This window comes from Bos taurus, chromosome 14, assembly GCF_002263795.3.
Source record: "Bos taurus isolate L1 Dominette 01449 registration number 42190680 breed Hereford chromosome 14, ARS-UCD2.0, whole genome shotgun sequence".
Lineage (NCBI taxonomy): Eukaryota > Metazoa > Chordata > Mammalia > Artiodactyla > Bovidae > Bos > Bos taurus.
The window spans coordinates 4,488,964-4,502,551 of NC_037341.1; the positions used below are offsets into that span (position 1 = coordinate 4,488,964).

The window sequence follows — 13,588 nt, forward strand, 5'->3', positions numbered from 1 at the left end:
ACTTCTGGGTGGGCGCCACCAGCACTGGTGGGAAGGGACCGGCTCTGCGCTGGGAGCTGCCAACAGCAGTGGTGCCTGCTCCCTTGCTTTGGGTGCTTTTAGACTCCCTGAGTTTACAATTCTGTCATCCTTTTCCGAGGTTGTGAACCTTATGTGCCTTTATGCCTGGGTTTTCAGATGCTGCCTAAGGCGAGCTCAGCATCCCATGGGAAATAAGACCTCAGTGCAGTGTGGGATGCTTCATTTGGCATTGTCTTCAGACATGAGAAATAATAGACATATACAGCCCATTTTAATTTCTACGCTGAAGGAAAGAAAATACTATTTTTTAACATCAGGGGGGCCAAGTAAACATCAGGGGGGCCAAGTGGCTGAGGTTGCATTTGCTGTGATGTGTGGGAATCAGAGACATGAATTCTGACCGCCCCTCTGCCTCCTGCCAGCTGGGAGACCCCAGGGAAGCTCACAGTCTGCCAGGGGGTCCAGTAACTTGTAGGAGGAAGGCAGTAATCATTTCTTTCCTGCCATGCTCATCGTATTGTTTTTAGGTTTTCTTCCGTATCAGAATGGCTTGTACTTATTAAGTGTGTATGATAGGCTGTTTGCAAAGCAGTTTCCAGTTGGGAAAACCAAGGCACAGAGTGCATAAGGTCTTGCCTGAAGTCCTGTGGCTCTGAGGGTCTGATCTTGGTACCTGAGAGACTGGCCAGCCTCCTGCAGGCTACCCTGCTGGGTCTTCTCTGTACACCTTTATGTCAGGGTACCTACTCCCATGGACCACAGCTGTGACCCAGCTCTCTCCTTTCTGGCCTGTGTCCTCTGATGACACAGTTGTCTGTCTATCCCTGGTGCTCTGGGTGGGTCCCTGTGCTCGATTCTGTTCCCAGTGTCTGAAAGGAATGAACACCTCCGGGTGATGCTCCAATTTGGATCCTAAGCAATCCTGCCTGAAAGTGGGGTGTTGGCCCACATTCCAGGTGTGAATACGGAGGCTCAGAGATGCTGCTTGGCTGGTCCAAGGTCCCGTTCAGAGGTGAGGCCCAGGGTTGGCATATAATGCAGCTCGGGTGCTCTTGAAGCAGGGCACAAACCTTCCTCATAGGTGAAGCTCCCTTTCCAATGAAGAGATGCTGGTCTTCATTCCCAATGAGATTGTTTTCTTTGAACATAGAGCTGATTCCCATTGCAGTGACTGGGCAGAAGAGTGGAGCTATCTACCTTCTTAGAATGGCTGCCAGGAGAAAACTGCCTTGGGGAGAAGGGCACTCATGAATGCAGTTACAGGAGGTCAGAGGACCATTTCTGCTGCATCTCTCAGACCAGAGGAAGCCGCAGGATCTGATAGAGTGTTCGGGTCCCCCTGGAACGTGCTGGGTTGTGCTCTGGCATGCCTTCTCTGTCCTCACTTTCTGCTCCGTAGCATCAGACGGTCCTTTCCTGAACCTTCTCCACTCGCCGTGTTGTAATTCTATGGTGGGTAATCTTTTGAGCACAGTAACTTTGCATGCCCTTTTCATAAAGTCAATGCTGATGCCCATTAAGATCAACATGCCTTTTTTCATTTAATCTTTCAAAGGCCACACACTTTGAAGATTGATGTTTTAAGGGAAAGATTACATTTTAAAGGAAGACCTGTTTGTAAAGGGATTTGTTTCCAAGCAGTATCTAATGAGGTTTTGGCATCGTGGTATTTCTCCAAAATAGCCTTAATATTTTTAACAAATTTCCTCAGAGGCTCTTGAGGATGTTCTGAAACATTTTCTGAAAATGTAAGTCACTAATGAAACATTTAAGAAACATTGCAATGAAAAGTGCAAACAATTTTTCCACCTTAATTGACATGGAGGGCAGGCCTCCAGGGACCCCAGAACCTCTAATATAAAGGAGAGAGAATGAGTCTTCATTGGGTCTGCATTGTGTGAGGGGGCTTTTGAATTTCTGCCAGTGGTGTTGAAGGCAGAAATAAAAATACTTGCTGCTTCCACTGATGAATGATTGATGATTTGTCAGAAAATGACGGAAGCTCTTTATATACCTGATAATCTTCAATCCTCTGAACCTCCTTAACGCGATTTCTTTCACCATACCCATGGAGAGATGGAGCTGGGCAGGATCTCAGTGTGTGAGAACTAAGGGGAGGGGATTCAGACTCAGCTCTGATGTGCAGGGGGAGGAGAGTCTTGTGCCTGTGTTACTGAAAGAGTGTGTGTGGGGTCCGGCTGCTGACCACCCAAAAGCCGATGAACAGGCCAGGTGGGTGGAAAGGAAAGTTTGCTTTATTTCAGATGTTGGCAACTGGAGGAGGGTGGCAGACATCTGTTCAAATTCTGACCTGCCCCCCTCCCCACCACCACCAAAAGCAGGGGGTGAGCGTTCTATAGACAAAGTGCAGAAACAGCATAGTCATCTCTAACAGTCATCTTTAAATTGGTCATCAGTGGCCTGACCAGCATCATCTTGGTTGTTTCAGGTACAGTCTTCCTAATTAATATTTAATCAGTACAGTTAATAGTCCTAATCACTTCCTAATGGGCTGCATTTGTTCCCATTTCTTTGCGGCCAGGTCTCAGAATTGTGGCAGTTGTGTCCTGGTCATCACGTAGGTAACTTCTCCACCTGGTGTTTTAGTATCTATGAGACAGCTCACAGGATATGGCCCAGGCTATTGTCTATAGCCCTTGAGAAAGAACTAAAGGCCCTGACTATGCTTAATGACTGCATTATTATTATTATTATTTAGGCTCATGTGATTGATTTCCTTGGTTTCCCCATTTCCCACTTCTCTGATTAAATTTAATCTTTGATTAAAATTTTCCACAGACAAAAGGCAGGCAGAGGATGTGGAGGCGGATCGGGGAGGGGCAAGGACCACAGAGTCCTGCTCTGTTTCACTTGTGAGTGGAGGTAATCCCGAAAGAGAGTGGTGATCTGGTCAACCAGGTGCCGCAGGCCTGGGGAGCGAGCCCTGTAAACCACTGCTGTCACTGAGCTCTCTCTAGGCCTCAGAAAGACCAGGGAGGGGGTTGGAAACAGAGCCAGTGAGTTTGAATTCCTGCAGACTCCTGCACCTCCTTCAAAGTGGACCTAGTGGTTGCCAGCAGAATCAATGTGGAGTTTTAAAACTGATGTTTTGAACGTGAGCTCATCACCCTCATTGAATTACTGGGTGTTGGGTTATAATGAACCACGTCGGGTTAAAAAGGAAAAAGCAGCTTCTCACCAAGAAGCTGGGTTTGCATATACACTTTCCAGGATTGCATCCTATTAGTCCTGAACTGTAGGAGGGTGGGGTGTGACTTCCCAGGAGAAAATGTTCTGTATGATATTTTCTGTGTATTTTTTTTCCTTCTAAATGTTAATTCCCCACTCTAAAACAAGACACTGGCTATTCTGCAGGTGAGGCATGGCGCTGGGAAACCAGGGCTGTGGGCCCCTGGGTCAGTGTTCTTCCCTCGTGTGGAGTGCATAATCACCTGTGTGCACGGGGGTCAGTACTATCTGCCTCAGAGAGGACGTGAGGAGGGTATGAGATAATGAATGGAAATCCCTGACCTGTGGGTGTTGGGGTGTCCTGTTCCTGCCCTCCCCCGATCTTTCCCCCCAGGAGCAGAGATCACAGAGGGTTCAGGAATTATTGGAACTGATATCTACAAGCAAGGGTATCAGACACCTTTGCCAGTTCTGCCGTATTTCGAGAATTGAGACCGAGAGAGGTGATGAGAAAGACAGGATGTTGCATGGTTCCTGTTTAATGTGATAATGAAATGAAGCTCAGAATGGCTTTATTCGTTGGTCCCTCCACTGAGCTTTTACTAGAAATGCCTTGAAACTGAGCAGCGGGTTCTGACCTTGACTGGCTCTGATGCCTTTTGTGGGACTGGGGCATGCCTCAATGGCTCACCCATTAGGGAAATAGGTTTTTAACACATTTTCTGAGTTTGGCCTTTCAGGCTTATCAGCTTGAAATTCCATCCTGCAGAATTTATAGAGCTTGGGTCCTAAGATCCGCTGCATTTTAACATGGTATGTGGAATCCTGCGTCTTCAGACACGGTGCCCCAGATGGCACTCTGGCCAGAGCTGAGACAAAGCTGTTGTCATTGTTTAGTTACTAAGTCTTAAAGCCTAGTTAATCCCTTGTGCTCTTATTTTTGGGTCTGGCATAGCATGACCCCATTACCTGTAGTGAGGTTGGATTCTGAGTGCCAGCAATGGTGGTCTGGTCCTCCAGGCAACTTGGGGGCAGAAAGAGGGGGGCCTTTGAAAGGAAACTTAGGTGCCAATCATCCTTTGCCAGCCAAGAGAGACCAAATCTCTTCTTACTCCCTCCTTATTCTCTCCCCTTTCCAAGATCATGCCAGCTACTGTTATGACCTATTTAGAAACATCAAGTTCTTTGAGGCTTCCCAGGTGGCTCAGTGGTAAAGAATTCATCTGCCAATGCAGGAGACCCAGGTTTGATCCTTGGAGATCCCCTGGAGAAAGGCATGGCAACCCACTCCAGTATTTTTGCCTGGAGACTCCCCTGGACAGAGGAGCCTAGTGGGCTACAGTCTATGGGGTCGCAAAGAGTCAGACACGACTGAGTGACTAAATAGCGGCAGCAGCAACAGTCCCCCCAGAACCTGCTCAGTTGCAAGGAATTTCAAGTAATTACCTTTTAGCTTCCTCCTAGGTAGCTTGTATTGTCCCGTTACACATGGTAGTAAAGAAAGGCTGCTGATGAAAGCACACACCACTAGAACATTCTAAAGTCACAAAGGGACTTCAGGTTAGAGACTTCCTGATCTCTTTCCTTATCTGCCATATGGGGCAAGAACTTTTATCCCAGCATTCTTCTGGGACTCTCCCTTGGACTGCAAGGAGATCAAACCAGTCAATCCTAAAGGAAATCAACTTTGAGTATTCCTTGGAAGGACTGATGCTGAAGCTGAAACTCTAATACTTTGGATGGGAAGAGGCAACTCATTGGAAAAGACCCTGATGCTGGGAAAGATTGAGGGCGGGAGGAGAAAGGGGCGGCAGAGGATGAGAGGGTTAGATAGCATCACTGACTCAATGGACATGAGTTTGAGCAAACTCTCGGGGGGATGAAGGACTGGGGAGCCTGGTGTGTGCTTCAGTCCCTGGGGTGGCAAAGAGTGAGACATGACTTAAGCACTGAACAGCAACAAGAAACTGTGTGAAGTGCTCTCTGTGGCAGATTTATTTTATCTCCCCATCATCTATGAGACGCCTATGCTGTTACCAGTCCTTCCATTACAGATGAGGAAACTGAGGTTGGGCGAGGTTCAGTGACCTGCTCAAGGTCACACAAGTAGAATAGGGGTTGTTGCACTGCTGGTCATTATGCATGTGTTCGTAGCCAGATGGTAGTGCCTCCAGGCACTGACAGGTAAGGAAGGGCAGGGGCTAGCCCAGCTTTAGAAACTAGGGTATCTGGGTCTGAGTCCTAGTTCTCGGAAGTGTGAGCTGTTTGGCATTATGTAAGGCATCCCATCTCTCTGTGTCTTTCTTCTGAAAGGAGCCCCCCTGAGTGATGACGTCCAGTGGACACACTATGGCCCATTGGCCAGACACTCTTGTCCATCTACATCAGCTCTGCTTGGGGTCCGGTTGTAGAAGCCCAGGCTGTCTGTGTGTGGCTGATGAGACCTCAAGCTCTTCATTTCCCTCTTGTTTTTTTAGGTAATGAACCAAGAAGATCATGTCTGAAGTACAAGGAACAGTTGAGTTTTCTGTAGAGCTACATAAATTTTATAATGTGGATCTGTTTCAGAGAGGGTGAGTATGCTTTCACTAATTGTGCTTCTTTATCTCGTTGCTTGTTCATTTCTCGTGTTTTGTTTTTCCTCTGGCAGGAGATGATGGTGGTAAGGAGAGGTTGGAGGGAATTTTGGATTCACGAGAAAAGAATTGTATGATTTTTTTTTTCCTGCCAAGTGGAAAACCCAGACTTTTAGTGCACTTGAAAATGAGCCATAAGTTGACAAAGACTAGAAAATGCTAATTTCTCTCTTCCTCCTGCACCTCTACCTACTTGCTATTCCCATTACATCTGTCAGTCAGCATTTAAGGAAGGTGAATTTATTGGAGATGAAGCTTGCCTGTGTAACTCTAATAAAAAGGTGTCTGTAGGATCAATATTTGTAGAGGCCAGCTCACCAAACCACATATCATACACCTGTACCCAGATCGCTCAGAAACTGAGAATTTACATTGTCTTTTAAAAATACACAATTAAAATACAGCTGGGTTCACTTTTTGAGGATGTACTCTGACTTTGGCATTTGAATCCCACGCTGACAAAGAATGACCAGTTCATCAGAACCAGCACTTGGTAGACTGAGAAGCGTGAACTTACATATGGGTTTGTGACCCTAATTATTAATAATGTACCTCATCTGAGCTGTATATTGACCTTCAATATTGACTGAAGCTTGTGTGAAATCATTATTGTTAGCAAGATATCTCAAAGTGGCACATCCAGGGCACAAAGAGAGCTCTGTGCGGGTGGTAAAACTGGTTGAAAATGAATATGGAAATCATGAGTTATCCAGTAAGTCTGTGGTACTCTTCTTTCCATATCTACATGGTTTGGGGAGCCATCTTATTTAGCCATGTTCACTGATAAAGTCTAATATTGAATTGGGCCGAGTTAAAACCAGAACTTTGAATCACTATTCTGTGTTTTTTTATATGTATATTTTAATATATAATACATATAATTTTTATTATTGTATATTACCGTATGTATACTTACCACTGTATATCTATGTTATATATGCTATATATATTTTGATTACTGTGTATGTTACAAAAAGTTATGTGTTCCATTAACACATAAAATATTTTTAAACCATCAATTATCATATTTCTTATCTTTTAAATACCTTTCTTACATTTATAACACATACCATTTATGAATAGAACTGTACATGCATATGATTTATAAATAAACACACATATATTGGGGCTGCATGCCTGAAAATATTTTTACGGGTAAATATGCAGATCCTGAAGCTTGGAGACCACTGGTCCATCTCATCTCCCAGAGCAAGGAAGACTCTCACAGCTTTCTTTCAGCTCTTAATGCTTCCATTTCATGGAGTGAAGGGGTATGGAAATCTAGGCACACTTCAGAGTGGATGGGGGCATAATTGTATGATCTGAGTTGCTTGAGAGTAGGTTCAGTTAAGCTATATTCAGGAACAGGCCAGGGCAACTTTTGGATCAAGTCTGTTAGACTTCTCAGGGAGGGATGGCAGGAGTTTTAAGATCCCTAAGGTCCCATCTCCAGGAAGAGCTTGGTGTAGATGGTCCCCAGCCCCCTGGATTCTGTGAGCAGGGAGCTGCAGACAGGCTGGGCTGATGCTAGCCAGGATTCTGCCTCTGCCAGCGGAGTTCCTGACAGGCATGACCCCTGGAGCTCAAGGGCTAAGGATTTTTCTGCTCTGAACCTCTCAGGCACCCTGTGTATGTGAAATATAATTACTTTCCTAGCAGGCACTCCATGGGGATGTGATGCCTGCTGTCCAGACCTCGTGGGCACAGTGGGGGCCTGGGTGAAAGGTGGCGGATGATCTCCTGATGTCGTCAAAGAGAGAGAAAGTAGGCTTGGGGGCTGTGTGCTCCATGCTGTCCTTGGATGGTAGAGAATAGAGCTGGGGCTTGGAGAAGAAGGAACGTGTCCTTCTTTGAACTGTGTTTGACTGTGGTCATCTGTGTTCCACTTGGTTTCTCCAGTTAATGAGAGGCTTCTTGAGCCTCTGTCCAGATATGCCAGTTCATTTACCCTGTCTGCCAAGACAGATAATCCTTTTTTTTTTTTTTTAAATGTATTTGGTTGCACTAGGTCTTAGAACAAGTAGGATCTTTAGTTGTGGCATGTGGGATCTAGTTCCCTGACCAGGGATCAGACCCAGGCCCCTTGCATTGGGACCATGGGGTCTTAGCCACTGGAGCACGAGGGAGGTCCCAGCCACCTCCCCCACTCTTGATTTGCTGTGAGGTGCTGTGTTGTGTGAGAGGCTGTGTTGTGTGAGAGGCTGTGTTGAAATCACATGGCTACCGAACTGAGAATGCTGACCGGGGATTTGTCCTGATCAAGGAGTTACTTGCTTACAGGACTTTAATGTTTATCATTAGTTTTTTCTAGTTCCAGAATGTATACTGCTTTTTGGTGATGTTGAACAATCAACTTGCATTTATCTCAAGTCTGCACTGAGGGGAGCTCAAGGATTTAGGGCTGAGGGCAAAGGTGAATTCTCAAAGGAAAAGCATCTCCTGAGACCAGTCAAAAGCTTCATGAATGGTCACCTCTGTGCTTGGTGGTGAGGCTCATCCTGATAAAAAGGCAGGGTGGGGAGGCACTGGGGAGCCTGGCTGTGGGTCAGACCTGGCTTTGAAGTCAGGCTCTGCAACATGTAGGCTCTGACAACATGAACCAGCTATCATTCTAAAATGGTGATGACAAAGTCCATCTTGTGGGGTAATCTGATCAGGTAGGGCACTAATTGCATTAGTTAATACATGCAGAGCAAGCAGCTAACATGGAAACTGGTATCGAGTAGAGGCTGTCTAAATAGTCCTTTCTACCTGTGAATCCTGGCTTCCAGTCTGTCCTTCACACTGTTAGTGGAGTTATTACCCCAAAGGGTTGATGTTTGATCTTGCTTCCCTGTTCAAAAATCCCCCTTTCCTTTTCTCACTCTCAGCCCAGTGCTCAGACTCCCAGTGGTTTGATCTTAAACTTCTGCTATATTATTGTCTGCACTCAGACCCTCCTGCCCCTAATATTAATATCTGCCTTGACCGTTCTACCCTCTGCAAGCTCCAGCTCAAATATAACCTCCTCTCCAAACTATTTCTGTATGTTGATTGATATTCACCTGCTCTGTTCAGCCCAGTTTTTGTGAATCCTCTTTTCCCCTGCTTCGAAAGAGTATCTTTTATGTTTTATTCTGTCATCCATTCACTCACACATGACTATAATGTATGTGAAGGTTTTCATTGCTTGATATTAATTAAGCTTCATTTCCTGTCTTTCCTCCATTCCTTCTTTACAATGTCACTTAGAAGATTTTTCTGCCCAGAAGTTTTCAATGATTTTACATGTAAATTTTGTCCTGCCCACAGAAGGGTTGCACACAAAAGGACCTATAATCAAGACCCGATGTGGAAGGCCAAATATTGTAGAAATATTAGGGTTGAAATCCCCTCTGAAAAAACTCACTTGCCTCATCTCTGCTGGAGAGAAAACGGTTCACTCCTAAGTCAAGTGGCTCCTGAAAGAAAGTGCCATCTCGTATTGTTGCCCTGACATTTCCCATTGTGCCCCGAAGCCCAGTGACAGCTAAGCTCCCTGTGAAATTAGCTAACTAGCCCTGATGTGCCTTAATAGACTCAGAAATACAATTATCTTTGCTTGCCAGAGATCAATGAATTGATTTGTCTGATTCTGTCAGAAACAATCCTTCTCTTCACTTTTCTTATTAAAATTTGTTGCTGTCCTTTTCAGTCCTTCCCGCCTTTAGAAAGGGAGGAAGGACTACACGAGGTTTGATTTGGGACTTTTATCACTTGCTGCCAGTGGTTCCATCTAGCACAAGGGAGAGTAGATGGACTCAGTGATCTTTAAGTGTCTTTCTTTCTGTGAAATTCCATGATATTATTTTAATAAAAATTTGATCTCTCTTTCCCCATGAAATGGCATTAAAAAAAAAAATTATTCCTATGGAGAGGGAACAGACGTCAGACACCCACGGGCTTTTGCAGCTGGACCGTCCGGATTACTTTTCTAGCAAATCCACATTCCTGTTAACAATTACCCTGTCCCATTTTTTTTCCCCCATTTTTTTCCGCTTTGAATCTGTGACTTCATAAGCCTATGGCTCTAAGCCTTTTATCCTCTTAACCCCTGGCTGAGGATACACTCAGCAGATCTGTAGAGAAAAGACCCTTCCAGGGGGCTGAGAGTTGGCCTGCAGAGACTGAAACATCTCTGTGAGCTCAGAGCCACCCACAGGGCCTGATAACTTCCTGGAGGAGTGCAGGTGGACCAGAATGCTGGTGGGTGGTGCCGGCCCCTTCAGTTCTGCACTCACTGCGGTGCTCGCTCAGGCCTCTCAAGCGGAATGAAAGGGCACATGGTCATGAACCTGGTGTGGAGGAAAAAGCAGAGACACAGGTCTGGTCTAAGAGTCAGAGATCTCAGGTCTGCTTCCACGTCTTCTGTTACGAGCCGGGCACCTGTGGGCGCAGCACTGACTCTCTGGCCTCAGTTTCTTGTTTGGCAGTATCTTATGTATGCCTATGGCTGATTCATGTTGATGTATGGCAGAAACCAACACAATACTATAAAGAAGTTATCCTTCAATTAAAAATAAATAACCACACACACACACACACACACAAGAAGTCATGAGTGAGGTTTGTAAAGCATCTAGTTAGAGAGAGCCAGGCTTGGCAGTGCTGGCAAGGTGGGCTAAGCCCATCCTAGCCTTTCTCTCTCATTGGTCACAACTGAAATCTGCACCCGATGGTCCTCAGCTGGTTAGTGCCAGGGCTGGAGCTGACCTGGTCGGGCAGCTAGTGAATACTGCCGTCACTAGAGATCCACTGAACTTCAGCGTGTTTCTTTCCTGGAAGGGTCTTTGAGTGCACCTCGGGTCAGAGGAGTAGACATAAGACAGTCCTTAGCTGCTGTGTTTTTGTTCCCACCAGTTGTCAAATGTTGCTCAAAAGCAATTTTAAATGTACTTCATCATGTTCTCATTTTAAGCTTTTAATGGCATACACATACACACACATAAAGCAGTTTTGCCTATTGAAAGAATTATGGTGACTTTTTCATCCTTGTACTTTTTCTTACTTTTCATGATACACATCATCACTTTTGTAATCAGAACTCCATCCCTCTTCCTCTCCTTTTTCACTGGGCAAACATTATTTCATATGCACATGTGTTTTCCTTTACAAAAATGTAAAATATTGGACTTCCCTGGTGGTCCCGTGGTTAGGACTGCATGCTTCTACTGCAGGGGCTGCATGTTCGATCCCTGGTCAGGGGACTAACATCCCACATGCTGTGTGGCTTGGCCAAAAAAAAAAAGAAAATGTGCGATATTAATTTGTTCTCTATTTTCTCTCTTTCCACGTGGTGAACATTTTTAATCACCTGTATGTCCCTTTGCAACATGATTAACAGCTGCAAAGAATTCCGTCATATAACTCCACCATAATTTATTTAACCAGTGCTCTATTTTTGGATGTTTTGCTTCCTTTTTTACATATTAAAATGCATCTCATTATTCAGAAGTTACCGTGACATTTTTGTTCTTGAATAACTAGGAAGCACTTTAGTCTTAATAATATAAACAATACACCCTGAAAATGAACTTTCCCCATGTGTCTTGGTTCTAGTGAAAGTGAAGTGAAAGTCGCTCGGTCGTGTCTGACTCTTTGCGACCCCATGGACTACACAGTCCATGGAATTCTCCAGGCCAGAATACCGGAGTGAGTAGCCTTTCCCATCTTTAGGGGATCTTCCCGACCCAGGGATTGAACCCAGGTCTCCCACATTGCAGGTGGATTCTTTACCAGCTGAGCCACAAGGGAAGTCTGCCTTGGTTCTAAGTCTCTGATAATGTTGATAAAGATGAATACTCTTTGACCAAGCACCTTTAAAAAAAAAATTAGAGTATAATTGCTTTATAATGTTGTGTTGGTTTCTGCTGTACTAGTAAGTGAATCAGCTATGTGTGTACATATATCCCCTTCCTCTTGAGCCTCCCACCCCCAACCCCCATCCCCACCCACCTAGGTCATCACAGAGCAGTGAGCCGAGCTCACTATTTTATACAACAGCTTCCCACTGGCTATCAATTTCACATATGGTAGTGTATATATGCCAATCTTATTCTCCCAATTCATCCCACCCTCCTCTACTTCCCATGTCCACGGGCCCGTTCTTTATGTCTGCATCTCTATTCCTGCCCTGCAAATAGGTTTATCTTACCATTTTTCTAGATTCCACTGGACAGGGTGTGGCAAAAAGAGAACCCTCTCCGCTGTTGGCTTCCCTGATAGCTCGGTTGGTAAAGAATCCACCTGCAATGCAGGAGACTCCCGTTCGATTCCTGGGGTGGGAAGATCCGCTGGAGAAGGGATAGGCTACCCACTCCAGTATTCCTGAAGTTCCCTTGTGGCTCAGCTGGTAAAGAATCTGCCTGAAATGCAGGAAACCTGGATTCAATTTCTGGGTTGGGAAGATCCCCTGGAGAAGGGAAAGGCTACCCGCTCCAGTATTCTGGCCTGGAGAATTCCATGGACTGTATAGTCCATGGGGTCGCAAAGAGTCGGACATGACTGAGCAACTTTCACTCTCCCTGTTGGTGGGAATATAAATTGACCAAGCACTTTTATCGTCCAGTGAGGTGAGGGAGGGCATGATCTTCAGCCTAACCATCCCCATTTACCCCCAGATCCCTGTTCCATCTCCTCTTAGACTTCTGCAGCAGGCATTTACAAAGCTTAGAGGAATTAAACACCGATCAAGAGTCTTCATGGCATCAGGCAAATCTCCACCTTCTGTTGAGGAGCATTTGTGAACAGTAGGGATGTAACAATCTCCCATGTCACTGGTGTCTGGGTGGCTCCGCAGGTCCCAGGGGCTGACACTCAGGTCCCTGCAGGTACTGTTTGGGAACTTTGGGAAAACGAAAAGACACCCCCGCAAGGCTGGCCCTTTGCTGCTCCTTCTAAATGTAGATAGAACTTAACTTTCATCAGCATGCTGTGTGTTCCGAGAAAGGGGGAAATTCTCTCTTCTCTTTGAAAAAAGTCTCTTTAGTTCCACTGCATGAAACTTTTATGTCTCAACCCACTAGAGTCAACAGCAATGTATTTGGGGTTGGAAACTGTAAAATCCAACCCAGGGACTGACCCTGGGTCTCCTGCATTGAGGGCAGATTCTTTCACCACCGAGCCACCAGGGAAGCCCATTATGAAGAGCTTCACATAAGCCCTCAGTTCTGCAAGGATGCAGTGTTATCCACAAGTCACAGAGGAAGCACAGACTGACAGGAGATCCAGGTCTGGTTCAGTTTTGCACTTTGTGCAAGTGGCCAGGTGAAGGGCTTCTCCTGGGGTAGCCTGCACCCCAGAGTCCACACATGTGCTTTCTGCCCCGCTGGGCTTGTTTTGTTCCTCTTGGAGCAGACAGAGGTGTTCAGATGTTCTGACGGACACTCTCCACTTCCACTTCTTTAAATACTCCCACTTCTGCAAACAATACAACTTCAGAGCACAACTTTTAGGGGGAACTCTCACCCAGACTTCCTTTCCTGGCTGCCCGACACTGTCTGTCTGTCTACCTTGAACAATCAGAGGATGATGTACTGAGAATTAGATCCTCTTGGCCAATGACTGACAGGCCCCAGAGGCATTTTCTTACCCAAATCTATTCACACTTCCTTGACAAAAGATCTTTCAGTGAATGGAATCCTCAGAGATGATCTCTTGCCCTCTTTTATTTTTTCTTTTTGAGTTTTATATGATTAATATTTATTGGGCTGAACCTTAGTTGA

The 13,588-nt window shown here is 45.5% G+C and overlaps 1 protein-coding gene across 5 annotated transcripts in view; it reads left to right on the top strand.

The window, feature by feature from the left end:
- Window positions 1–13,588, top strand: part of FAM135B (family with sequence similarity 135 member B) — a 264,276-nt gene that overhangs the window by 101,366 nt on the left and 149,322 nt on the right. For all 5 annotated transcript variants that reach the window (XM_059874287.1, XM_059874288.1, XM_059874289.1 and 2 more), the window contains exon 2: window positions 5,688–5,783. In XM_059874287.1, the coding sequence (XP_059730270.1) occupies window positions 5,707–5,783 (77 nt within the window). In that variant the 5' untranslated portion in view covers window positions 5,688–5,706. The remainder of the gene's footprint in view (window positions 1–5,687; window positions 5,784–13,588) is intronic.